This window comes from Falco naumanni, chromosome 8, assembly GCF_017639655.2.
Source record: "Falco naumanni isolate bFalNau1 chromosome 8, bFalNau1.pat, whole genome shotgun sequence".
Lineage (NCBI taxonomy): Eukaryota > Metazoa > Chordata > Aves > Falconiformes > Falconidae > Falco > Falco naumanni.
In genome coordinates, this window is record NC_054061.1 from 52,492,324 (window position 1) to 52,508,928 (window position 16,605).

Genomic DNA, 16,605 nt, shown 5'->3' on the forward strand with positions numbered 1-16,605 from the left:
AACTTCAACAAATGGAAGAAACGGTCTATAGCTACAGTAGTTGTATCAATGAAATGTACCTTTTTATCCTGACAATGAGCAAAATGAGAGTTCCAGTTGCCACAGTAAAATTAAGATACACTTAGCACTGACATTAACAGGCTAAAGTACCCCTTCCATGTGAGCTAAAGAGATCTTGATCATGCTTTTTTGTTTGTTTTCATCTCCTTATAATGCCTAGACATGCAAGTAGTCTCAGAAATTTCAAGTCACCATGGTGTGTACATGTAATGAAACCACACATGTAAGAATTAGAGCTATAATCTGTTTGACAGTCTCTTAAACCTCTTAACTGACTAAGATTAAGATTGGGTAAAACCAATCTTGTTGCATATAGATAGTAAGCTGACAAAGAGTGTCAACTAGAAGCCTGTGTTAAGTAACTGAAAATGTGTTTCCCAGAAGTCACATTTTGAGGCCAGGATCATATCCTGACTCCCGATTCCTTACTGGATTACTAGTAACAATACTAGAAGCAAAGACAAAAACAAAACGTTGGCCACAATAAAGACCTTGAAAATTCAGTGAAAGCAGAATGATGCAATATAACCTTTAAAATAAACTAATTATATCTAAACATATTGTCTAAAACAAAAACATGTAAATGGATACACAGGCAAGCCTGTGTCCAATCCATGTAGTGGCCCCTGCAGATTTTGTGCTGTCTCACTCAATGACTCAATGCCATCACAGTTGAGTAAGAAAGGACTTTTTTTTTTTTGAGTTTTGAGTAAGAAAGTTTTGAAAGAAAGTAAGAACGAAAGCCACATGTGGGATTTTAAATCCCAGAAAGGATGCAGAAATAAGAGTTGAATCAAACTTCATTTCAGATAATTCTTGGTTTACTGGGCTTTGCAGTATTTGTGGGGGAAGATGCAGCTTTGAACAAAAAGCCCCAAGATACAAAACCAAACCAAACCAGAGTTTTTGTCCTTTTAAAAACTTGTCTACATAGAAATGTCACTGGTATAATTACGGTATAAATCTTTCTTTCTGGATGTGGCTGCATATGGGGATCTTACTATGTAATTTATTCCCTTATTGGAATAGAGAAAAAACAAATCTCATAAAAGGCACCTTTACTTGCAAGCCAAGCAACCTCCTAATTTGCTGTTGCATGTCTACAGAAATGCATAGAGATAATGTTTGGTTCTCTCGTAAGTGTAAGAAGCTTCATCTTACCACACCAATGCTGAGGGAAATAAGCCAAAAATGATGTAAACCTCTGGACTTTTGGTATGTTTAAAGAACAACAATGAAACAAATTTTGGTAACGAAATGTATTGAACCTAATGAAATGTCTTGTGCAATGAAACATACAATGAATGAATTAAATAAACCAAGCCAAATCAACTTCTCTTTTCAAACCGTTATGCATTGCCAGCTGTACTCTGTTTCATTTGACAAGCTCAGTGTTCTCTCAGGGCAGGTGGCAAGGCAGACCGGAGTGTGGCTGAAGTACTGATGTAACCTAGACGCATGGCTGGCAGATAGTCTAGTCTCCGTATTACTCCATCCTGCACTTGACATGGTCAACTACAGAATGTGACAATTAACACATTACAGTGCATCAGGTAACCTGTCAGAAAATATTCCCTCCACTGTTTTGCTAGAAACTGAGATTCAATCCAAGTAATACACAGACTTAATTTCAAACCCTGTGGGGGTTTGACCTGTGAACATAGAGGCTATGAGTTTTCTCATCAGACATTTCTGTTGGCAGCCACAGCCCAGCATCTTGTCTCTGGCAGCACCTGAACAGATCCATGCTGCCAAGAATTCTGTGGAACACCTGGATTCTGCTCCATGGAAACACACAGCAGAGTCTTTGGATCTTGCCCTGGATCTTTTCGCTAGGTCCCACAGAAAGTACATCCCCAGCTTTCTACCGCTCGCTTCCGTTTCTGCAGGCTCAATACCTGCAGTAAGAGACCTAGGACCTGGAGAACAATATTTGTAAAGTCTAGAGGGAAACCACAAGACAGACGAATGAGCAGTAAGGGGAACAGGCATGCAGAATAGGTATCAGGGAAGAATTATTCCACTGAATAATCTCTTTCCTATTTTTTGAGCAGAAGGAAAATCATCAGCAGAGTTCATGGGTCAAAGAATATTCTTCAGTTTTCGAAAACGACCTATGCTCATTTTTTTGTGCAGTTAGCTTTCAAGAGCTAGGAAATGCAATGTAGTGTCATCCTGCAAAAATCAACTGGAACTAAACGTGTAAACCAGCAAGTATCTATGGAAGCTGTTGGCTTCAGGAGCAAATGCAGAATCTGTGTAGCAATGCATGTAAAGTTGGTTTGTGAATCAAAAAAGACGATGACTCGTACATCCCAATAAGTAAAATCATAGCACTACCTATTACTTAATTTTCTCACACACAAATTGGCACAGATGCATTAGTCACATGTATGAACATAATTAATACAAAAAGGAGGATTTAAATATATTGCTATTATTTTGTATGTGCTGATACCTTCTGAGACCAGCACCTTTGCAGTCATGAATGTTTTTTTCTTGAGGGGGAATCCAATATTTGTAGCCAAGATGCAGGCATTTAAAAATTTCAGAACATCTTACAGATAAAACTCTGCTTAAGCTTCTGATGTTCCTTCCCCATTCTCATGTGGTTGCAGTTGTTCTCTTTCTTGTTCTTCCTGAGGTGGTCTCACACGTTTGAAAAAGCCCATCTGTGATTGAGAGAACAATAAAGAAATTGCATTGTGATATTCAAAACATACACACGTCCTTTCCCTTTCCTTCTTGATCAGATCTTAACTGATTTGTTATTTTATTTTCTTCCCTCCTAATCTCTTATTTTTGACCTTCAAAGCTGATAAATATCAGCTGAAAAATTAAACTAATTCAGCACAATCACAGACATCCACTTTTATTGAACTCCTTCCTGACAAAGCTGAAAATTTTTAGTTACCCAAAAACTTAACGGATTCATATGATTAGGGGACCAACGTATTTCTGCAAGCTGCTGGTACTATTTTAAGTAATATGTCACTAGTAGGGAAAAGAAAACAATAGAAAAACCCCAACTACAGTACTTACCCTGTACATAACAAACACTAGAACAGCCAAGAGCAATAATCCTGCTAGGACAGCCAAAATTATAACCCATACAGGCACAGGCATAGGCTGTGGTTGAATGCCCCATGTAATATTTGTAGTAACCTAACAGAAAAACACAATAAATCACACTTTGCATGGCAGTGACATGCTAAATTAATTCATACAGTTTAAGTCTTGTATATCTTTATTCTATAGTGTTTAAAATATTCTTAATACAGCATAAATTATTTTTTCCCTCCAATGTGAATAAAGAGCTACAGATTAACAGTGACATAAAGACTTCACTGACCCAAATAGGATTTCTAAATTAAATAAAAACAAGGGGTTTGGGTTGTTTTGTTGTTTTGGGGTTTTTTTTGATTGGTTGGTTGTTTTTTTGCTATCCGTCATGCCAAGGCAACATGTGTTCTGTAATGCTTGATGATTTTCATTAAAACTGTAGGAATCTGACACAATAGTTGGGAATTAGAGAAAAATAATTCAAGTCTTTTCCTTTTTTTATTAGAAGGTAGTATTCCTTGAAACAAACATCAGCTCCACAAAGCTTAGAAGAGAAAAAAGTTAATAATAGCCATTAGAAAGCATATTAAAAAATAAATCAATCACGATCTTTTTTCAACTCGTTTCTTAAGATCTTTTATGCTGTAGTGCCTTCAAATAAGTTTTAACTGGGCAGCCCAAATAAATGACCTATATCTTCCTTTCTGTTTTCACCCTGTCTCCTTTCTCTTTGAAACTCTCTGGGACACAGATGGTCTTTTTGTTCCACATTCACATAGTATTTCATATAACATAATAAAGGTTCATTATTCAATTTCTAATTGCTACTACAGCAGAAGACAATTTTCAAGTAAAATACTTCTCTAACAACAGTGGCATTGACAAGAAAATCCAGACTGTTCATTAGTTTTTTCATTTTCAGTTAAGTCTTCAAAGCTACAAGTCTTGTTACTCCGGTTTTAGGACAGAAATTTTTGTTTTACCCTCAACTGTATCTGTATAACTGAAATTCATAGGTGAATAGTATTTGATAAAATTACTATTACACCAAGCCACAAAAAAGCTACTCAACAATTGTTCTTATATTAATTTCAAAGTAAGTATGTATGGTAACTCAAGCTGCATGTAAATGACTTACTACTGTAGAATTGTGGATATCTTCAAAGGAAAGGTTCTTGTAAGGGAACTCTATAACATTGAAAGAAGCAGAAGATTTGAGAGAATAGGAGTGATTCTGATTTTCTTTCTGTGTAAGAAAAAACAAAATTAGCATTGCACATGGATACAAAAAGCACTTTTTTTATGTTTCAGAAGCAGGGACAGAACATTCAGAGTCACTCACATTCATGAAAGTTTGGGTCCAAAGGCGTGATTTTAAATACAATATTGCACTCTTTCCCCTTTCCAGGTGGCCAACTTGACAGACTATCTTTAAACAATCAGCATTTCCACAGCCCTGCATATAAAAATAGGAAGGATATTCCAAATACAAAAATACTTGAAAAGTTGTTAATGGCATTGCTTTACTCATGTACATACTTTTTGTCCTCTTTTCCTGGCAAAGCACCATAGGCTATTCAAATATATTAAGTAACCCCCAGTACTGAATAATTACTTAGGATGTCCCATAAGTTCGCATTCAGAAAAATACTATGGAAGCCAGTTGGACCCAAAGGTGAAACAGCTGGCAGTAGCTTAAGGTATGTGCTTTATCTACATATGTAGGAAAAAATGTTGGAGGGTAGGTGGCAGTGCCTGGTCAATTCAGATTACAATCCTCCACATGTTTTTTGATAGGAAAACTCATGGCAATTAACTGCAGTTGGTGCCAACAAAATACACATTGTTGCATTCAGTGGAAGTCTTCAAACTTGACTGCCTGACCTAATCTATAAGCCATACTTAGGACTACTACAGTTCAACTGGCCTTTCTCAACCGCATTTCCATTAAAATCCATCAGATAATACTGATGCTAAACCATCAGTATTTCTAAAAGAAAGCAGAGCAAAACAAAGCCTCATGCTATAATTGTGATTTTAGCTGTACTATAGATAAAAACCAATGTACAGTGTAGGTACATCTGCCAGTGTTAAGTACAACTCAGTGTAATTATTACAAAGAGTGATGTTAGTCTCTGTGGTGAAATCCTGCTAAGACATTGGGAAGATCTGGCAAAACCCAAGCCCTCTAAAAACTCAAACAATTTTTAGAACTGCATTTACAGACACTGAAGAATATTTGAAGCTTCTCTCTAAAAAAATTAAGTAACTTTTCTCACCATAAAATAAGAAATAATTCCTATTTTCACTTTCTTTGCTCAGCCCTTCCTTTTTTTTTTTTTTTTTTTGGATCAGGGCTGTACTGTCTTAGTCCCATTGGTCCACCCTAAACTCCCAAGCCCTTCTCTGAGCTGCCTGTCTGTCCTGTCCTGCCCAAAGCAGGGATGGTTCATGTCTGCTTCGTATTACAGATTATTTCCAATCTTGCTTAGAATGACGGGTCCTCCACGTGTGTGATTGCAGAATGTCCACTGATCAGCTAGGAAACATGTTGTGAAATCAGCTGCAATTTGTAGCAAAGATGATGACTGCAGCAGTCACCTGCTTCCCCTCAGTTAATTTACCAGCCTTCCTGCTATGAAGTACTGATTTTCAATTTCAGGGAATAGCACAGTATAGAAGGCTGACACTGAACGGAGGGCCCAACTTGGCCTTCGTTTTCAAGGACTTAAAATGTAACAGCACAAAACTGTAGGCATATGCCTCACTGGCTGACTACCCTGAGGAAAACTGATGCACATTGGAAGAAACCCCAGAACAGCTCCAGAGCATATGACATTTTTGTCTGTTAACTGTTTAAATACCGAACATGGATTTTCTGAAATTATTCTTCATCTCATGGAGCTTTCATCTCCATCTTCATTTAAAAAAACCAAAAAAATTATCAGCATATCAATGCTGAGAGCTTACCAAAGTATGCACATCTCCTTCAATGGCAGTTATATCCCTTCGACTGATACGATGATCATGGTTATCTTCCCTGCTAAGTGTTTCATTCTTATCATCATCTTTAGAAGCAGAAATCTAGGATATACCAAGAAACACCAAATCATAAATAATTCTTACATTTTGATACTTGTGGACTTCAAAGTTAAGGTCAAGAGCACATATACCTGATCAGGTTTCTCTCTTTCTATCCTAGCTATTCTTCAGGACCTGGCTTTACCTACAGTTGTAATTAAAATGCTACTCCTGTCTTTTCTAGATCACTAATGCAGATTTCTACTAAGAACAGAGCTTCAAGTATCTTAAATTTTCTTTAACTCAAAACTTTTTCATATAGATAAAAAAAATGTTCTTAGACTGCAATAAATAATTCAATTTTGCAATCTTTTATTAAAGATTTTTCCTTGACACTTCAGTTTTTAATTCTGAAAAAATAGCACTGGTGTGGTACTGATGTAACACATACCACTGTTCATATGTACACATGTCCAGACATACATAAACCCTTTTTTTTAGGAGGGGCTTGGAAAAGTATACAGTAGATCTAACAAATTATTTCAGTAATCCCTTAGAAATTCCCAATGTAAGATTGCAAATTTACATATGGGACTAGGCAAAGCCATGCTATTTGTCCTCTACATAACAAATTTATATGGCAAAACTTACAAGAGAGTTGTAAAAAAATACATTATTACAAATGGTATAGCAAAAGCACAGGGAATTTTTATTTATATATTCACTAAAGTTGCTTTCTGTTTATTAAAGATATGAAAGTATTTTTTTTTGTTCTGTACATTGTGTATCTTCCCTGAGTCTTTTTACACATTTGCTTAAGTTCTTCTAGAACTACTATACTGATTTTTACCACTTGTTCTAATTGTCTTAGAATTCAGCTCTCTGCTCTCAAACTTGCTGATTTTTATCTGATGTTTCTTTGTCTAGTCCAACCTCGGAAAAAGGAGTTTCTTCTGCTCTGTGCTGTGCAAACTGCATGTTTTGCTGGCAGCGATAGCGTACTTCTAAGTCCCACTGAAACACCCCCACTGACCTCTGATGGCATTGGATCAGCACCTAGACAAATAAGCTAGAAATTGAAAAAATAGTGCCATTTTCCTCCAAGAAATAAAGCCCCAACAATTTACATAACAAGCCCAGAAGCATCTGAAAAATTCTTGTTCACAACCACATTCAATATAATTACATTGCTTTGGACTTAGGACTCTTAGAGTACAGTCTTCAAGGGGAAAAAAAAAAAAGAGACAAATTTATCTTTGGGATGATAATCTGTTGTCTGCCTTTTATTTCAGCTGCTATATACTTTGACAAGTACTGTCAGACTTGCGCAGACAGCGCAGTCTTCTTCCTCAGCAACAGATGAAAACATAGCTCAGTGAACTAAATGTTAGATATTCTCAGGGACTTGGGTATTTAGAGTGCATTTCCATAACAAGCAAACATACTTCATTCCACTCAAACAAAAGGAAAGTCCTGCTTACCTTGATTTTCAAGGGATTAATTTCCATATCAGAAGTGCAGTTCATGGGACCATCGATTTCATACTGAACAATATACAACAGCGTGTAGTTTTTATATTTGTAAGGCCACTGCAGAGTCATCATCACCTTGCTGAATGCACTTGGACCATTGTTTCTTAGCTAATTATGAAAATAAAGTTAACAGATGTAAACAAAACCAATGCTGCCTTCTTTGTTAATCCACATGTAATTGTTATTTTATATTTCAGCCATAAATGATACTGCTGCTATACCCATCCCCAACCGCTTACAGCAAAAGCATCAACAACTTCACCTAAAAATGGTAGCTAAACATCAGACTCCCGATAAGCAAGATTTAAAATTACTTCTGTAATTTGACAAAAATTACTTCGAAGAAAAGCTATATGGCATTTTGTCTTGAAGAAATGTTTACATTTTTTCTTGAAAAAAATGTGGAGTTTTTTGTAGTCTATTGCGTGAATCACAACCACTGTACATGTCTCAGCCAAGGGACTCTGAGCCAGACACATAACAGCCGTAAGTTTTGTTAGATAAATGGTCTCTTAAGTTCTAGAACAGCTGTTAACTATTCTTATTCACACAGCACTCTCAGTAGGTTTTGTTTAATTAAACAGTCTAGATTAAAACTATGATCATTCTAAGGAAATTTTAAATACAAGTTTTCAAGGCAAAAGACTTTACAATAATGATTCAGAACAGTTGGAATACAAATGAGGATACTAAATAATTTACAGTCATGAGTCATTTTCTGAGTTCAAGTTACTTTAAATGTTTCATCTAGATTTCAAAGGGCTAGAAAATAAAATATGTGTAATGATGTAAAAAATCAGCCACTTCTATTTGGCCACTCTTGTCACACTAACTGCAGGCATTCCAACCCTTCCTCCAGATACCAATTACTGACCCAGCATTAAATAAATAAAACCTTTATTTCCATGGATGAACAAAATGAAGACAGAACTTATCAATTACTCCAGAGAAAAGCTACACCAAAAGATTAATTTTCATTTATCAGAGAACTGTGTAACTGAAGTTAGTAGTAATTGCATACCTCATAGATATGCTGAACTAGAGGCCCAATATCATCTTCTGTTTCTGGATTCTCCTTTGGCTGCCAATTTGCAATAGGAAGGAATATGTGATCAGGAGACGATACACTAAACAGTGGAGCAAACAAGTCATTATTATAAAGTAAGAAACAATGTCAATCTCCAGAACATCTCAAAAAAGTCAACACACTTAAAATACAATCCGCAATTTTTCATCCTTTGTATATAAAACCATAAAGAGCAGAGCCTGAGTGGCTTGTATGTTAAATGTTCCGTTTTCTTCTCTACATGAAAAGATGAACCCTGTATTCAGAAACATTTTTTTCCCTGTCCTAAACTTTGAATTCATCCTACAACATCTAGTAAACAAACCATTAACAGAACTAAGATATATAACTTGTCATCCAAAATATACAAACTGTGAAATACTTTGATGATGAGAAATATTGATGATGTAGAGACTTATCAGTACAATCACAAAAATAATTCAGTGTGCACCAAAAACAGTGAAGCTAACAATAATGCTTCTCAGTTGTGCCACCCGCTCATCTCTCGGATATTAACAAAATTAGGTCACAATAATGAATGTAGTAGAAATTTTAAAAAAATATGACTTGGGAATCTGAGTTAACTAGCTGAGCAAAAGAATTGTATAGCTTTTAGGTATCACGTACAGATTTCTGGTAAGCAAAAGCAATGGACGTAATGGAGTTGTTATGGTATTAATGCTATGCTTAAGACTGAAAAAGATGAGGGCATTGCAAATTTATCTTCAACAGGATTTTCGAAACCTTTGGTTTTAGAAAAGGTTTAAGGTTTTTTTGGATGAAAACTGAGTGAGTCAGTGGCGGAAGAAAGTGACCTGGAGAAAGGTGTGCAACTGCAAAAAGGAGGGGTGAATTTTTTTTGTCTTCCAAAAAAACCTTCTAGTAACAGAGGAACAACGTTCCTTTTTGGAATTCCATTTGTAATTATTTAGAATTATTTCAGAACTGAAAGCCCAAAGGGTGGCTAGAGGGAACCATATTTTCTTTATAATTAAAAATTCCCTATGGCTTCCTGGAAACTTAGGCAGACCGGAAAGAAAGTTCATTGAATATAAAGAAGCAAACGCGCAAAGCTCATTTGAGAAAGATGCTTATTAAAAAAGTATCAATGCTTACCCTCTAATTTCAACAGCTGCTAAAATTGCAAGGTCAGCCTGATAGAATGCTACCGGACTTAGATTGTCATACAGGTTGGAGCTGCAGAGAAATCAGAACTTAATGTCTTACATGAAATAAGCTAAGTATTCAAAAAAAAACCTTGAAAAAGTAATCTGTAACAACATGACTCCTGAGCCATTGTAGGAAAATACAATTGCTAAAGACTAAGGAGCGGATTCCAGCAAGTTCTCACTTAAATGCATGACAGTCCCACCCTCAGCACAGTGTGGATGTCCCTTAGCTGGGAGAAGTCAATAAAGGACACAAAGTAATGCTGGCTCTGTTACTTAGCTGCCACATTAATGCTGAATTTAATGCCACATTCTTAGCTGAATTTAAGAAAATTCAAATGCCAGGGCTGTGGGATAACATCAACTATATGGCTAGCAGGGCCTTAAGTTCCACTTCAGGACATCTGTTTTGCTCAGGGAATTCTTGGCTTCAAACTAGGCCCTGGGCAGACAAGTACATTAGGGCTATTTTTGCCTACTGCTCTACACAGTGTTTAAACCATTCAGTGAATACAGTTGACATCAGATTCCTGCACTCCAGATACACCAAGATATGACAGATATTAAGGCACATAGAGTCATTCATACGTAAAATTTCTTCAGACTTTCTTTGTAAGCAGAGAAGAAGAAATACAGAGAATACTCCTATTCCCCTCAAAGTGCAGCTGGGAACAGAATCCTGATCTCCTTAGACACACGTGATTATTCTGTCTACTTAACTAAACAATTTCCTTTAGAAAGATATTCCTAAATCCACTAATTGTTCTTCAAAACTGGTGTAATAAAAAACCACATGCAACAGTGTTTTCTTCCCAACCTGTAAATACCTCATTCTTTCAGAGACCACAGTCGTCGTTCTAGGAAATGGGCCAGCTTCGGAAATCTAGCTTTGTGAGTTTAAGACAACTAATATGATCTTTAAAACCTCTTCACGATAATAACTTGATAAAGCCTGTCACTATGAACTGTGATTGCCATATTTGCCTGCATCACTGTTCTTGCACTCAGAAGTCACGTAAGGAAATTCCTTCCATAAAATGTGTAAAATGTTACAGGAACTTCCCTTCTCTTCCATCACGACTTAAGTAACCTCACTAACTTTTTTCTCCCTGTGAAAGGTAGTTTGTGACCACTGTTAGCCCAAGGAAGGCAACTGACAAAAAATATTTTCTGCAAAGAACTGGAGCCATATGCCACTGGCACAGCTTACTAGCTGATGAAGAGGGAAAAAATATTGAACAGACAGCAATGTGAGATCAAAGAGATATTTAATGCTGCCAAGGCCTTTGATCAGTATGGCAAACCACTGGAACACTAAAACAGAATGGCAGGTTTAAACTTATTTAACTCTTGTAGATGAAAAATGTGTATGTGGATGAGAATAATTATTCATTACATTTAAAAAAATGAAGCCTTTAAATGGAAAAAACACCACCCTTTTGGTTCACCATGAGGGAAAAAAACGCAGCTGTATTTGCACTGTCCATTAAGCTGCATAAAAGTGTATTGAGTAAAGATATTCCTATTGATCACATCTCTAAATCTTTAATATCATGTCCAGTAGGTATAAATATAGATTTATATACCATATTTATATGAAAGCGCTGGTGCTTATCTTAAAAAAAAAAAAAAAAGAGGAACGCTACTGCTTTGTTCCATTTAAATTTTCAGTCTCTCTTATGCTGGCTACTGTAAAACACTTAAAATGGCTCACCGCATGTTGCTTCTGTTTAGACCATGTCACGCATTGCCTTTTCTGAAAGACTTACACTGCTCGTCCTCAAAATACATGAAATCTGAAATTCTGGTTTTACATCAGAAAGATTTAAAACTGATGTTTGAACTCCGAAAACAGGGCTAGAAACCCAAAGACACAAGTCACTCTGTGACACTGCACAAGTGTCAGGAGACCACAATGGTATGAAGGTACAAAAATACGAAGTTTTACTTAAAACACTGTAAACGGTTTTGTTCCTCATTATTAGTATTTCACTTGTGCTATGGTCCGTCTAAAAGCTGTAAGCATAAGTGACTGCATTCACACAGAGAACTCTTGTTTTCTTACATTTTTCCCCTCTATTTTAGAACATATTTCATTAAAAAGATGCATTTATTTTTTAAACAATTACGAGGCAAAGACCAGAGATTTAGTCCAGAGTGAAAATAACTTCTTAGTTCACAGTTTTCTTAGTGTTTTCTACCAGGTGAGATACATACTCATAGATTTCCATACCTTCGAATTTGCAAGGCAAACTTCACAGAGGTATCCATTTCAGACTGCTGGTGCACACTGAACCGCAGGCCAGCTAATAGCTTTAGAAAAAAATCACTGTGGTTCAGTGGAAGTGCAATAAAATACATGAGAACAGCTTCTTAATACTGTTATACTACAACAAAATTGCTTGTGGTCATAAAAGAACACACACAGACAAATGGAAAATAAAACTTATCCAGTTCATCAAGACTAGAAATGTACTGTGCTCTCTTGTAGATTTCAGCTGATGCATCAATGCCACAAAACGGAAATGTAAGGTTTACATCATGGCCACCCCTCTTGCTTCAGCCATTTTTACGCATAACTGAGGCTCCTTCTGTGTTGCAAAATGTATTGTAGTCTAAAGAGCAGGACACACTTTAATGATTCTAAATTCAGTTCCCAAGATTTGTTTTAAGTCAGTGCATGACAGTTGCTTCAACTTCTGCACTGTTCAGCTTGATATTCTTTGAAAGACTGGAAATAGCATTTATTCACCTATACAAAATGTGTCTTGGAAGAAAAGCACCATCAAAGTGTTGATAACTGTGACTGATTTTCACTGTATTTCCTCAGAAAATAAGACTTATTATGCCATATCATCATAGTATCTGCCAGGTCCTACTAATAATTTTTTAATTCTTCCTATTTCAGCTACATTTGGTGGAAGCGCAGAGGTCCCAACTAGACAAAACTCTCTCAAACTTGGCAAAGTAAGACAGAAGAGAGAAGCACTATTAGGTTTCCACTAAGAGAAAGGTGTGTTAGGACCTAGCTCTTTATTATATACTAAGAAATACTTACCAGATAAATCTAAAGACAAACTCATGAGGGATCAAAGTTCATTAATTCTACTGTTTCATGAGCTACTTTTGAGTTGCATCATAAAACTCAAAAGCACTCCTGTCAGCCTGCAATTTCACTGGAAAGTTGAAACCATTACCACTGAACTAACCAAACGTGAGCAGCTAAATATGAGCTAGATCTAATCTTAAATTCCTGTGAGTAAACATCTTGCCCAAACAGTACTGTGATTAAGAAAAATGCCAGCTGTACTCTTCTATGAGCTATCAGACATCTGTCAGTCCAAACCTTACCTTAGTTCCTGCTTTCATGGGATTTCCCAGGTCACAAACTACCATGCGAGTTTGATTCTCTGTTTTAAATGCACAGGACAGTCTTGCTAAAGCCTGCAATAAACCACAAAGACATATTATAGAATGTCATTCTTTACATCTGGACACCCAGATGAACGTCTGGAGACAAGTTCTAGAAATGCTGCATTAATTTGAATATAATTTCTTAGTCCTAACACAGTCGAGTACTAAAATTAAATTAAACCTTAGTATGAAAGCCTCCATGGAGACAAATATTTTTGATACAAGATAGATGCTCTTTCCAAGGTTATAAAAAGAAAAATTCAATACTCGCATTGGGTAGCACTGATGATTTTTGTAACATTAAGCATTTATCCACATGATTCTTTAAAACTATGTGAAGAAACTTTGTCAATCTGGCAAACTCTCCATAGGGAAATGAAGATCGGAAGGCAAAATAACATGAATACTTACTAGCTTACTCAAAGAGGTCTTAAGAGGAGCTATAAGATTTTGAATAAAGCCACATCACAAAGCTCTAGAATAGCAGAGGCAAACTGGAGAACCAAACCAAGGCATGGTCCAACATATGTGAAGGATGTGGTATCAAAGTTGGAATTCTTTGATATAGGGTAAAAATAGTCTTCCCCTTAATATTCTGCAACTTTACAGATACACCGATTGATCATAGATTCTATCAAATAAAAACAAGGATGAAGAAAAACTGAAAGTATATTATTTATATATAGCTATAATGGGCTAAAATAAAATTTGGACTATACCCACATATCTCCAAAGAAACAGAAGTTATACAGACATTTTAGAATACAAGGGAAAGTCAGGAAATTAAAGTAACAGTCTGTATACTCAGGATGACTGACACCTACGTACTTAGGTGGAAGAGAATAGCAATACTCAACATCACTTCTTGCTTCACAGGTGCCCAGCTCTTTATCTAGCACATCATACGCTAAGTCCACATTTAAATAAATCAACAAGGGCACTGTTCAAATGAAGACTTGTAGCAGATAAACTCTTTGTGTCAAAGTCTATCACACAGATGATTCTCCTTTGTTGCTAGCACTAGGCTATTAAACTGGAACCGTCCAGCTGGGTGTCGTATAGCCTTGGGGCTTAGAAGAACCTTATCACTTTTTCAGTGCTTTAAGATTGAAGCATAAAACCCATCACTGACAGACCCTCTTCCACACACTTCCACAGCAACACCTGAAATATGACTACGTAAAGAAGAAAGAGAGTTGGAATTTTACCTCATTGTTACGAACAACACCAATGAAATCTGCTTGGGGTGGGACAATGACAAAGAGTTCTGCTTCATAGGCTCCTTCCCCTTGATTCTCAGCACTGACAATTAGTGTCAAGGGATTGTCATCACCAATATAGATCTGCTTCTGGTCACTACAAAAAAACAAGTGTAAAAATGAGCTCTGCATTCAGCTTTTCAAGTGTATGGAACTGGTTGAACTTAGAGAAACGAGACATTCTGAGATTACACAAAGACACTGGAGAAATCTAGAGGCAATACTTATGCTCCAGGAGTATCAGGAGAGTTCTACACTAAATTTAAAAAAACGCCACTTGTCTATAATCACAAAAATGGAGTAAATACTACATGCTGTTTTGTAAGAATCTTTTTATATAACATATACAATAAACCACAAAACCACCAACACCTTTTTTTATCCAAGAACAACCTATGAACAGCTAAACCACCATGTACATTTTGAATTACATGCTTGCTTAGGAGAGGTAAACGCAAGCATACATTTATAACAAAAACTGATGGAAGGCTCAACTACAGAATACAGCTGAGACCTCTGTAATGCATTTGTTCCAGACACAAAAAGAATATCTTTCCAAGCACTTATTTTCATTTCACCAACTACAAGGAAACCTAACTGTACCTGCACCGATTTAAAATGTTTGTGAAGCATATGCATTAATTAGTATGTTTGTGAACTGTACTACCTACATACACATGCATATGCTATAGCTCTGCACTAAGGACATGAAAATAACCAGATGACGTTTATAAGTATAGATAATACATTAAGAATGGCTTTTGGGCATACAAAGCACAAAAAGCCCAAACTCATGAAAGATTTTTGAGTTACAACTTGTTTCTTCTCTTCAGGTTTAATAAAAGGTATTTCCAATACCAACAGGGTATTTTTCATACATGTGACAACAGAGCCCTAGTCCACCCCTAGCTGGATAAAATCAGGCCTGTTCACATCTTCATGTGTCTGTCTAGTGTCAAATAACAGAACAGTGGTACAATTGCAGCTAACACCAGTTTTATGCCTGCTATGCATGCACAGCTTTGCAAATATACAAATAAATACTGTGTACTTATAGTGGGGGTCAGGGTGGGGATGGTGGTGTGTGCTCTCCCTGTATTACGTACTAAAGACATTAGGTTACAAAGCAGAAAATGGGTTTTCTTTAAAACAAATAAGCATGAGTTTAGATTGTATACATTCAGGAGTCCTATTCATTTCAAAACATCCTTTTATTAAAAGTATTACAAGCTCTTGAAGTTTAGAATTCAAGTAGAGAAGTTAATTGCCCCTGTAGTATTTTTCTCATGTATTTACCTTTCTACTGAAACCTCCAGCTTTGGTTTGCAGACATTATCATCACCACAATCCAGCAGAATATGTGCCTATGCAAAAATCAAATGCATATTGTTGTAATAATTCCTCCATCTTTTCTAACATACATTTCAATAATACTGTTTCACCACCAAAATGTTTTTTCCTAAATAGCTGGTTATGAGACACCTTCATCTCATTAATCTCACAGAACAACTCAGTTTTTATCTAGGCAGGGGGTGTGGTGGTGGTGGTTTACTGTGCCTCATCCTGCCACACTGCAATTCTAGGACTCATGTCTACATATCTTAATCCTCTTTCAATACTTTGAATAATCTGTTCACCTCGAGTTGCATCTCTACTACCCTCTTTACAAACAAGAGTGAAAATTTGTATAAAGGGCAGAAATAGGAAAAACTATATTTATTACCTTAAGAGAACTATAGGGATAAACATAATATACATAGAACAGCATACTATGAGCAATGGATGAAACCCTCCAATTCTTCAGATTAACACTTTCAACACTACAATAACTGCTTTTCTCCAGAAAACTGGTAATTAGCATGCACGAAAAGGAAGTCCAGCACTAAAGAATAATGTGTCAAAAAAGAAATTTGACACAGAGAGAAGAAAAAAAAGAGAAGACAAACATACAATAACCATCAATTTTTCCATAATTCAAAGACTAAAGCCTAGATGTCTATTCTGGTATCTTAATTTTTTCA

At 36.2% G+C, this 16,605-nt stretch overlaps 1 protein-coding gene across 1 annotated transcript in view; it reads right to left on the bottom strand.

Annotated features, from left to right (window-relative positions):
• Positions 1-732: 732 nt before the first annotated feature.
• The window catches only part of ITGAV (integrin subunit alpha V), a 47,108-nt gene continuing 31,235 nt past the window's right edge, over positions 733-16,605 (bottom strand). Inside the window, exons 19-30 of the mRNA XM_040603281.1 lie at positions 15,881-15,948; positions 14,534-14,681; positions 13,263-13,355; positions 12,145-12,224; positions 9,859-9,939; positions 8,698-8,803; positions 7,626-7,784; positions 6,094-6,207; positions 4,466-4,579; positions 4,262-4,369; positions 3,103-3,225; positions 733-2,732 (exon numbers count right to left, since the gene is read on the bottom strand). Of these exons, the coding sequence (XP_040459215.1) occupies positions 2,637-2,732; positions 3,103-3,225; positions 4,262-4,369; positions 4,466-4,579; positions 6,094-6,207; positions 7,626-7,784; positions 8,698-8,803; positions 9,859-9,939; positions 12,145-12,224; positions 13,263-13,355; positions 14,534-14,681; positions 15,881-15,948 (1,290 nt within the window). The 3' untranslated portion in view covers positions 733-2,636. The remainder of the gene's footprint in view (positions 2,733-3,102; positions 3,226-4,261; positions 4,370-4,465; positions 4,580-6,093; positions 6,208-7,625; positions 7,785-8,697; positions 8,804-9,858; positions 9,940-12,144; positions 12,225-13,262; positions 13,356-14,533; positions 14,682-15,880; positions 15,949-16,605) is intronic.